Source organism: Coregonus clupeaformis, chromosome 28 (assembly GCF_020615455.1).
Source record: "Coregonus clupeaformis isolate EN_2021a chromosome 28, ASM2061545v1, whole genome shotgun sequence".
NCBI lineage: Eukaryota > Metazoa > Chordata > Actinopteri > Salmoniformes > Salmonidae > Coregonus > Coregonus clupeaformis.
The window spans coordinates 25,997,412-26,009,431 of NC_059219.1; the positions used below are offsets into that span (position 1 = coordinate 25,997,412).

Genomic DNA, 12,020 nt, shown 5'->3' on the forward strand with positions numbered 1-12,020 from the left:
CATTAGCCTTCAGCGCTAGCCCCTTATTGTCTGACAGACATGGACGGTGCAGGTGTCACGGGGTTGAGTGGAAGCGTGGGGTCTGTGGTAAAACTCAGCTTAACCGTGTTGTCAGGGTGACGGGGCTGGGGCAGAGTACAGACCCCGGCTTTAATAACTACAGCTGACGGCTATGGTAGGAGGATAGGGAGATAAACTGTTTGTGTTTAGTGCTTGTAGCTCCAACAGTCCCTCTCTTTCTCTCCCTCCCTCCTTTACCTGTCTGTAAATAGCAGGGGCGAAGCGGTGTTCGTTCCATCTCATTTCTCTCTTTGTAGAGTTGATGTGACTACTTATCTCAGTGTCCTTTGCACTGCAGTAGCTGCTTTCTCTGGGCTTAGTTTAGAGTTAAAGGGACTTTCCCATTTTGAGCTAATGTGGTGTTAACTTGCGCTACCTGTTTGCATTCTAAGTGGCAAAGTGGAAAATGACTTGTCGTCTTTGAGCTAACTATCCACTTTCTTTGAACATGAGTCTTCCTCTCTCTCTGTCTGTCTGTCTGTCTGTCTGTCTCGCTCTCTTTCTCATAATGACTAGACTGGTCATTGCTGATGAAGCTGCAGTGTCTCTGCATAGAGTGTCCCTAGTCACCAGGAGAAAGAGGGAGCGAGAGGAGTGGGAAAACTTGACTGCGCTCTCATTTGCGTCAGGAGCCCTGGCATTCGTTAGCGCAGCGACAATCGTGCGTTCCGCTTGATGGAGAGAATCATCCTGTGAGAATCTTCTCTCCTCCGCCCTATCCGTGGTAAACTAATGTGTTGTTCTAAACGCGCTGACAGAGGCAACCTTTAATGGCTTTAATATTGTACACACTGGAAATGAGAGGAAATTAATTCTGCTGATTCTTGTGTTTTCTTCTCTCTCTCTCTATCTCTCACTCTCTCACCAGCAACATACATAGATCTTCGCCCCGTCCTCTGTCACATGCACCATAAATCTGCTTAATACTCTTTGTATAAGGGGGGCTGCGCACAAAGGAGATGGGGGCTAATTAAAATGTAATGGCACACACACACAGAGTTAGCGAGTGAGTGAGCACTCTTGCAGGTGGTGGGGTGGGAGGGAGGGGGCGACGGTTGGCAAGTGGGGAAATGCTGGCGACAGTGACAGTGTGTTCTGGTGTGTGTTTGACTGAGTGAGTGAAGCCAAACGCTGATTTCCTTCATTATCTTCCCCTAATGGGTGAATAAAGGGTGGTGGGGGACAGGGGGGTAAGAGCACAGAAAAATGTAATCTGTTGGGCAAATGGCTTTCCAAGCACCTGGGTAATGAAGTAGTTGGTTGGAGGAGTTTTTGGCATCTGGGGTGCAATGAGTTTTCTCACACACACACAAACACCAACAAACAATATCTCTCACTCTCTCTCTCTCTCTCTCTCTCTCACACACACACACACACACACACACCCCACCCAGCACTTCTAAACGTCCCCCTGGTACAACAGCTGGGCAGGGTCCAGATAGCCAGGTGTCCAGGTCCCCCCAACACAGGGTCCAGATAGCCAGGTGTCCAGGTCCCCCCAACACAGGGTCCAGATAGCCAGGTGTCCAGGTCCCCCCAACACAGGGTCCAGATAGCCAGGTGTCCAGGTCCCCCCAACACAGGGCCCAGATAGCCAGGTGTCCAGGTCCCCCCAACACAGGGTCCAGATAGCCAGGTGTCCAGGTCCCCCCAACACAGGGTCCAGATAGCCAGGTGTCCAGGTCCCCCCAACACAGGGTCCAGATAGCCAGGTGTCCAGGTCCCCCCAACACAGGGTCCCAGATAGCCAGGTGTCCAGTCAACATTATGACAGAGGGATGATGCCCAGTAGAGCAGGCCAAAGAGAGGACAGTATTGTGGGGCAAAATGGAGATCCAGACATTGCCAAACAGTTTGGAGATAGATACCCCAAAATCCAAACCCAAAGGCTTGAAATCTAAAGTGCAAAAGTGCCCTGTAATAGACAGAAACACGGTATACCCAAAGACTGTGGTCATGTTCCAGATTGACTGCATTGCAGTCAGCAACTGCTGACTGACTGATCTACAAATCACCTAACATGCTAAATAACTCCTCATTATCACTTGTAGATCAGTCAGTTTGCTCAGTCACACAGTATATTAGACTTTCCTATTCAGTACACAGGCAGTCAACCAAAGATAGTGCCTTAGAGAACATTGTATTCTATAGCCTTATAAACTAGTTTACAATACAAAGACTTCTTTACAACGCCGCAAATTGGAACAGCCTTGCCCAGATGTGAACACACAAATAAAAGACAAATATACCAACATTTATAGAAAGTAAAATGGCAGTACCACACGTCAATCATATGTAACACCCCATTGTCAATTATCACTATTTTCCCCCACATCTGTCTTATTCCTCCCCTGCTTTTCTACTTCCCTTTGAGAACGGTGTGTGTATGGGTCATTCATTGTTCTCTTCAAAGCTTTGCCTTAAAAAATATATATATATATATATTTTTTAGTTCACATAACAATGTGGACGATGGCCTCCTGTGTGCAGCTAATCGCATGCAGTATCTGGGAAATGGAAGTGGTGTTTTGGACGTGAATAGACACACACACACACACACACAGGAGACACACACACACACAGGAGACACACACACACACAGATATACAGTAGAGACACGCGGTGCATATTTCATAATGTGATAAGAACACTGCGCTGCCCATCAGGGGTTTCTCTCCGTGTCTCTGCCCGTGGCGAGCAAAGGAACCGCTATGACCCCTCATCAATATTGACGAGCTCATTGAGGATGAGCAATGAAAAACGAACAGGGCCTTGGAGAGGGAGAGAGAGGAAGGGAGAGAGAGAGGAATAGAGACTGAGTATGCAAATTGTTCACAAACCAAGGGCATTACATGTCAGAGAAAGAGAGAAATATGAAATAAATGAATCCCCAGCTGTGAAAGTCTGCTCTTACTGGAGGTAATCTATCCTTCCCCATTTTCTCTCTCTTTGTTCTACCTGCAATATTACAACAGCAGAAATAGCTTGACACAAAAGGCTGCGGAATTGTTCAGTAATTCCTACATAGGAAAATAACCATTAGGTATAGTAATGGGGAGGCTTAGAGAGAATACAACAAGATAAGATAATAGCTATTCATATTCAGGTACACACACACACACACACACACACACACACACTAGAGATTTGTACCTGTGTGCTTGTGACTTCCTTGTGATTTCCTCTCCTGGACACAGTGGAAGACTTTCACTCAGCTTAACTTTTCTCTCCCTGCTTCTTTGAGGGACACCACTTTAAATCACTCTTTCTCTGGGCACAAAGAGCTGAGTTTAAATAGGAGATCGGTGAAGAGATTGAGCTTCCCAATGCCCCCAGGTTGAACGTGTGTGTGTGTGTGTGTGTGTGTTTGTCCTTTTGTGGGCACCTCTCATACCCATCCAAAACACCATTGTGGGAGCGTAATCTAAGTGAATGGGATTTCTCTACTAGCCAGTGGCGTATAGCGATGCTATCTGTTTGTCTTTGTGTCTTTGCTGCTGCTGCCCACACAGTCTCTGAGGTATTTGGCCTGTTTAGCCCCGGAGCAGAGAAATAGTCAGCCCTGCTCTATCGTACTCCCCAATGCATTAATATATCTTTCATAGCTGTGTGTGTGCATGTTTGCGTGCGTGTATGCGCGTGTGTGAGTGCATGCGTGCATACATATGCTATACATATTTACATATGTTTCATCTGTCTGCTTTGTAGGACAGCCTACCGATGCTACTGTCAGCTCTGTGTTTTCCCTATAAATATGGATTAAACCACCATCAATATAAATATGGATTAAACCACCATCAATATAAATATGGATTAAACCACCATCAATATAAATATGGATTAAACCATCATCAATATGTATGGCGGTGGCTCAGACCTGATCTCTTCCTTTTTGAATGTATATTTATCATCTCTGCTCTCACACACACACACACACACACACACACACACACACACACACACACAGTAGTACTAGATCAACAACATCATGGTGTTATGTGTGTGGGGCATCAAGGTACAGTAATACTAGATCAACAACATCATGGTGTTAAACTAATCTTCTCCCCTTTCTAGGCAGTACTATGAGATGCTGTACAACGCGGCAGACGAGCTGCTCAACCTGGTGGTGGACCAGGGCGTTCGCTACACAGAGCTGGAGTACATCCATGCCCTCAGCCTGCTGCAGAGGAGCCAGACGGGCGTGGGAGACCTGAGCACGCAGAACGTCCGGCTGCAGCGCCTCAAGGAGATCATCTGCGAGCAGGCAGCCTTTAAGCAGGCCATCAAGGATAAGAAGATCACTACTGTTTGAGAGGGGGGACATTGGGGGACTGTTGTTGGCAATGGCCTTTCTGCATTACTGTCCAGTGTTTCTCAACCTCCTGTCTGTTAAAGGGGTTTAGATTAAAGCATTACTGTCCTAGTACAGATGTCCTGGAGCAGTGTTTCTCAACCTCCTGTCTAGAAAAAGGGTTTTGATTAAAGCTAGTATTTTAGAGCTGACTAAACAGTGTCAGCTAACCAGCTGAGGGACTAGTCAGCACCTTCTCAGGAACTGGTGTCGAACTGGGTTTGTAAAACTGGGTTTGTCCTTATTAGAGTGCTATTGCAGTCCATAAATAAACCATGTAATATGTTTTAGGGGTTGAGATAATGCTGGTAGGCTGTAAATTGAGTAGTTACTGATTTAAGGTTTAAACTTTGTTACCAATATGCATCTGTTGTTGTAACTCATCTGCTTATTCACTGGCAAGAATGCAGCCAGTTCCTCAAGAAAAAACATACACACATACCACACACACTCTACAACTTATAAAAATGACTCCCTTCAATCATCCCATATGCGGTCGGCCCTAGTCTCACCTGTGGAGAATGGGGGGTCGGCCCTAGTCTCACCTGTGGAGAATGGGGGGTCGGCCCTAGTCTCACCTGTGGAGAATGGGGGAATTCTCTGACAGCCTGGCTTTGGGACCTTTCTCATCTCATTTTCCTATTACATCTAACTGCTGCTCTCAATTACAGCTCTACCTCCTGCTCTCCCTCGTGGGCCCGCTGACTGTGTCTGCAGTACCAGATGCCAGATTAGACTGTCTAGATTATCACTTCTCTCCTTCTGCTTGTGGTCACTCTTTGTCCCCAAGGACAAAGAAAATAATTGGTTCTACACCTCAGCTGTGGTTCTCTATTTTTCTCTAAATTGTTGAATAATGTAGATTGGATATAATGTAGCTATAGCCGATTCTGATTCTAGTATTTGCGTCTGCCCTGAAAATATGCATATACTGTGCTGTAGCTGTAGCATAAGGGATGTGTATATACACTGTGCACAATTATTAGGCAAGTCAGTATTTTGACCATATCATCATTATTATGCATATTTCAACTCCAAGCTGTATAAACTGGAATGCTTATTGGATTTAAGCCTGAGTGGCGCAGTGGTCTAAGGCACTGCATCGCAGTGCTAACTGTGCCACTAGAGATCCTGGTTCGAATCCAGGCTCCGTTGCAGCCGGCCGTGACCGGGAGACTCATGGGCAGCGCACAATTGGCCCAGCGTCGTCCAGGGTAGGGGAGGGAATGGCCGGCAGGGATGTAGCTCAGTTGATAGAGCATGGTGTTTGCAACGCCAGGGTTGTGGGTTCGATTCCCACGGGGGGCCAGTATAAAAAAATATGTATTCACGTAAGTCGCTCTGGATAAGAGCGTCTGCTAAATGACTAAAATGTAAACGTAAATGTAAGCATATCAGGTTATGTGTATTTGTGTAATGAGGGATGGTGTGGCCTAAGGAGATCAACACCCTATATCAAGGTGTGTATAATTATTAGGCAGCTTCTTTTCCTCAGGCAAAATGGGCCAAAAAAGAGATTTAACTGACTCTGAAAAGTCAAAAATTGTAAAAAGTATTTCAGAGGGATGCAGCACTCTTGAAATTGCTGAGATATTGGGGCGTGATCACAGAACCATCAAACGTTTTGTTGCAAATAGTCAACAGGGTCGCAAGAACCATGTTGAGAAAAAAATATGCAAATTAACTGCCAAATATTTGAGAAGAATCAAACATGAAGCTACCAGGAACCCATTATCCTCCAGTGCTGTCATATTCCAGAACTGCAACCTACCTGGAGTGCCCAGAAGTACAAGGTGTTCAGTGCTCAGAGACATGGCCAAGGTAAGGAAGGCTGAAACCCGTGGCTGGATCAGTAACGGGACCGGAGCTCCACTTCGACTCAGACGCCAGCAAGGTGGAGGTGGGGTACTGGTATGGGCTGGTATTATTAAAGATGAACTAGTTGAACCTTTTCGGGTTGAAGATGGACTCAAACTCAACTCCCAAACCTACTGCCAGTTTTTAGAAGACACTTTCTTCAAGCAGTGGTACAGGAAAAAGTCTGCATCTTTCAAGAAGACCATGATTTTTATGCGGGACAATGCTCCATCGCATGCATTGAAGTACTTCACTGCGTGGCTAGCAAGTAAAGGCCTTAAAGATGAAAGAATAATGACATGGACCCCTTCTTCACCTGACCTAAACCCTATTGAGTGCAACATAGCTTCAGCGTGTAAATCAGCTAGAAAGATGTGTCGGCATCGAGTAATTGTCTCTGGCCCCCTCCCAGTTAGGGGGAGTGACGAGCTCTACAGCAGAGTCTCAGCACTCAATCGCTGGTTGAAAACTGTTTTCTGCCCCTCCCAAAAGATAGAATTTGTAGATAATTGGCCCTCTTTCTGGGACTCACCCACAAACAGGACCAAGCCTGACCTGCTAAGGAGTGACGGACTCCATCCTAGCTGGAGGGGTGCTCTCATCTTATCTACCAACATAGATAGGGCTCTAACTCCTCTAGCCCCACAGTGAAATAGGGTGCAGGCCAGGCAGCAGGCTGTTAGCAAACCTGCCAGCTTAGTGGAGTCTGCCAATAGCACAGTCAGTGTAGTCAGCTCAGCCATACCCATTGAGACTGTGTCTGTGCCTCGACCTAGGTTGGGCAAAACTAAACATGACGGTGTTCGCCCTAGCAATCTTATTAGGATAAAGACCTCCTCCATTCCTGCCATTATTGAAAGAGATCGTGATACCTCACATCTCAAAATAGGGTTACTTAATGTTAGATCCCTCACTTCAAAGGCAGTCATAGTCAATGAACTAATCACTGATCATAATCTTGATGTGATTGGCCTGACTGAAACATGGCTTAAGCCTGATGAATTTGCTGTGTTAAATGAGGCCTCACCTCCTGGTTACACTAGTGACCATATTCCCCGTGCATCCCGCAAAGGCGGAGGTGTTGCTAACATTTACGATAGCAAATTTCAATTTACAAAAAAAAATGGCGTTTTCGTCTTTTGAGCTTCTAGTCATGAAATCTATGCAGCCTACTCAATCACTTTTTATAGCTACTGTTTACAGGCCTCCTGGGCCATATACAGCATTCCTCTCTGAGTTTCCTGAATTCCTATCAGACCTTGTAGTCATAGCAGATCATATTCTAATTTTTGGTGATTTTAATATTCACATGGAGAAGTCCACAGACCCACTCCAAAAGTCTTTCGGAGCCATCATCGACTCAGTGGGTTTTGTCCAACATGTCTCTGGACCTACTCACTGCCACAGTCATACTCTGGACCTAGTTTTGTCCCATGGAATAAATGTTGTAGATCTTAATGTTTTTCCACAAAATCCTGGACTATCGGACCACCATTTTATTACGTTTGCAATCGCAACAAATAATCTGCTCAGACCCCAACCAAGGAGCATCAAAAGTCATGCTATAAATTCTCAGACAACACAAAAATTCCTTGATGCCCTTCCAGACTCCTTCTGCCTACCCAAGGACGTCAGAGGACAAAAATCAGTTAACCACTTAACTGAGGAACTCAATTTAACCTTGCGCAATACCCTAGATGCAGTTGCACCCCTAAAAACGAAAAACATTTGTCATAAGAAACTAGCTCCCTGGTATACAGAAAATACCCGAGCTTTGAAGCAAGCTTCCAGGAAATTGGAACGGAAATGGCGCCACACCAAACTGGAAGTCTTCCGACTAGCTTGGAAAGACAGTACCGTGCAGTACCGAAGAGCCCTCACTGCTGCTCGATCATCCTACTTTTCCAACTTAATCGAGGAAAATAAGAACAATCCAAAATTTCTTTTTGATACTGTTGCAAAGCTAACTAAAAAGCAGCATTCCCCAAGAGAGGATGGCTTTCACTTCAGCAGTAATAAATTCATGAACTTCTTTGAGGAAAAGATCATGACCATTAGAAAGCAAATTACGGACTCCTCTTTGAATCTGCGTATTCCTCCAGGGCTTAGCTGTCCTGGATCTGCAGCAGCTCTGCGAGGGGCCTGGGATCGGGAGAGACACTTAAGTGTTTTAGTACTATATCTCTTGACACAATGATGAAAATAATCATGGCCTCTAAACCTTCAAGCTGCATACTGGATCCTATTCCTACTAAACTGCTGAAGGAGCTGCTTCCTGTGCTTGGCCCTCCTATGTTGAACATAATAAACAGCTCTCTATCCACCGGATGTGTACCAAACTCACTAAAAGTGGCAGTGATAAAGCCTCTCTTGAAAAAGCCAAACCTTGACCCGGAAAATATAAAAAACTATCGTCCTATATCGAATCTTCCATTCCTCTCAAAAATTTTAGAAAAAGCTGTTGCGCAGCAACTCACTGCCTTTCTGAAGACAAACAATGTATACGAAATGCTTCAGTCTGGTTTTAGACCCCCATCATAGCACTGAGACTGCACTTGTGAAGGTGGTAAATGACCTTTTAATGGCGTCAGACCGAGGCTCTGCATCTGTCCTCGTGCTACTAGACCTTAGTGCTGCCTTTGACACCATCGATCACCACATTCTTTTGGAGAGACTGGAAACCCAAATTGGTCTACACGGACAAGTTCTGGCCTGGTTTAGATCTTACCTGTCGGAAAGATATCAGTTTGTCTCTGTGAATGGTCTGTCCTCCGACAAATCAACTGTACATTTCGGTGTTCCTCAAGGTTCCGTTTTAGGACCACTATTGTTTTCACTATATATTTTACCTCTTGGGGATGTTATTCGAAAACATAATGTTAACTTTCACTGCTATGCGGATGACACACAGCTGTACATTTCAATGAAACATGGTGAAGCCCCAAAATTGCCCTCGCTAGAAGCCTGTGTTTCAGACATAAGGAAGTGGATGGCTGAAAACTTTCTACTTTTAAACTCGGACAAAACAGAGATGCTTGTTCTAGGTCCCAAGAAACAAAGAGATCTTCTGTTAAATCTGACAATTCATCTTGATGGTTGTAAAGTCGTCTCAAATAAAACTGTGAAGGACCTCGGCGTTACTCTTGACCCTGATCTCTCTTTTGTGAACATATCAAGACTGTTTCAAGGACAGCTTTTTTCCATCTACGTAACATTGCAAAAATCAGAAATGTTCTGTCCAAAAATGATGCAGAAAAATTAATCCATGCATTTGTTACTTCTAGGTTAGACTACTGCAATGCTCTACTTTCCGGCTACCCGGATAAAGCACTAAATAAACTTCAGTTAGTGCTAAATACGGCTGCTAGAATCCTGACTAGAACCAAGAAATTTGATCATATTACTCCAGTGCTAGCTTCCCTACACTGGCTTCCTGTTAAGGCAAGGGCTGATTTCAAGGTTTTACTGTTAACCTATAAAGCGTTACATGGGCTTGCTCCTACCTATCTTTCCGAGTTGGTCCTGCCGTACATACCAATACGTACGCTACGGTCACAAGACGCAGGCCTCCTAATTGTCCCTAGAATTTCTAAGCAAACAGCGGGAGGCAGGGCTTTCTCCTATAGATCTCCATTTTTATGGAACAGTTTGCCTACCCATGTGAGAGACGCAGACTCGGTCTCAACCTTTAAGTCTTTACTGAAGACTTATCTCTTCAGTAGGTCTTATGATTGAGTGTAGTCTGGCCCAGGAGTGTGAAGGTGAACGGAAAGGCTCTGGAGCAACGAACAGCCCTTGCTGTCTCTGCCAGGCCGGTTCCCCTCTCTCCACTGGGGTTCTCTGCCTCTAACCCTGTTACAGGGGCTGAGTCACTGGCTTGCTGGTGCTCTTTCATGCCGTCCCTAGGAGGGGTGCGTCACTTGAGTGGGGTTGAGTTACTGACGTGATCTTCCTGTCTGGGTTGGCGCCCCCCCTTGGTTTGTGCTGTGGTGGAGACCTCTGTGGGCTATACTCGGCCTTGTCTCAGGATTGTAAGTTGGTGGTTGAGGATATCCCTCTAGTGGTGCGGGGGCTGTGCTTTGGCAGAGTGGGTGGGGTTATATCCTTCCTGTTTGGCCCTGTCCGGGGTTTCTTCGGATGGGGCCACAGTGTCTCCCGGACCGCTCCTGTCTCAGCCTCCAGTATTTATGCTGCAGTAGTTTATGTGTCGGGGGGCTGGGGTTAGTTGGTTATACCTGGAGTACTTCTCCTGTCTTATCCAGTGTCCTGTGTGAATTTAAGTATGCTCTCTCTAATTCTCTCGTTCTCTCTTTCTCTCTGAGAACCTGAGCCCTAGGACCATACGTCAGGACTACCGGGCATGCTGACACCTTGCTGTCCCCAGTCCGCCTGGCCTTGCTGCTATTCCAGTTTCAACTGTTCTGCCTGCGGTTACGAAACCCCTACCTGTCCCAGACCTGCTGTTTTCAACTCTTAATGATCGGCTATGAAAAGCCAACTGAGAGACCTGAGCCCTAGGACCATACGTCGGGACTACCGGCCGTGGTGACTCCTTGCTGTCCCCAGTCCGCCTGGCCTTGCTGCTATTCCAGTTTCAACTGTTCTGCCTGCGGTTATGGAACCCCTACCTGTCCCAGACCTGCTGTTTTCAACTCTTAATGATCGGCTATGAAAAGCCAACTGAGATTTATTCCTGATTATTATTTGACCATGCTTGTCACTTATGAACATTTTTGAACATCTTAGCATGGTTCTGTTATAATCTCCACCCGGCACAGCCAGAAGAGGACTGGCCACCCCTCATAGCCTGGTTCCTCTCTAGGTTTCTTCCTAGGTTTTGGCCTTTCTAGGGAGTTTTTCCTAGCCACCGTGCTTCTACACCTGCATTACTAGCTGTTTGGGGTTTTAGGCTGGGTTTCTGTACAGCACTTCGAGATATTAGCTGATGTATGAAGGGCTATATAAAATAAAATTGATTGATTGATATTGACAACTTGTGGTCCCTTCTTACGGTGAAGGAAAACAGTACACCTCTCTGACCAGTGTCTGGGAGGCTGTGGTTGCTGCTGCACAAAAAGTTGATCGTCAACAGATCAAGAAACTGACAGACTCCATGGATGGAAGGCTTATGACTGTTATTGAAAAGAAGGGTGGCTTTATTGGTCACAGATTTGTTTTTTGAAATGTTTATTTGTAAATTTTTAGTTTATTATTCTCACTTTAACAGATGAAAATAAACAAGTGAGATGGGGGACTTTTCGTTTTTCATTTAGTTACATAATAATTATGCACCCTAATAGTTGCCCAATAATTGTGCACACAGATATTCTCCAAAGAAAGCCAAAACCTCACTTACTCTCTTAAATATTCAGGTTTGAGGTTTATTAACATTTTGGACTGACTGAGAGCACTGTAGCTGTTCAATAATAAAATTAGTCCTCAAACATACAACTTGCCTAATAATTGTGCACACAGTGTAGTCCAATGCTCAAGGTGTTGAACTTAATAGGGATGTAATTGCAAATCACTAATCCCCTTCCTACCGTTACAACTGCTAAAACTTCTGTTAAAACTGTTATAAAGTGAAAACACCTGCAAGGAGTCACAAATCATTGCTTCCCTGCATCCCCTCAGTATTTTTTGTTAATTAACTCAGAGGAAATGTACTTAACAAGAGCGAGCGAGGGAGGGAGGAAAGAGAACAGGGGAGAGTTGTGGCGGTGCTGCTCCCCAGAACCCAGCGGAACGATCC

At 45.3% G+C, this 12,020-nt stretch overlaps 1 protein-coding gene across 1 annotated transcript in view; it reads left to right on the forward strand.

Annotated features, from left to right (window-relative positions):
* Positions 1–4,853, forward strand: part of LOC123482100 (exocyst complex component 4-like) — a gene marked incomplete at its 5' end in the record, with an annotated part of 31,334 nt that extends 26,481 nt beyond the window's left edge. The window contains one exon of the mRNA XM_045208407.1: positions 4,135–4,853. Coding sequence (XP_045064342.1) covers positions 4,135–4,372 — 238 coding nt within the window. The remainder of the gene's footprint in view (positions 1–4,134) is intronic.
* Positions 4,854–12,020: the final 7,167 nt, after the last annotated feature.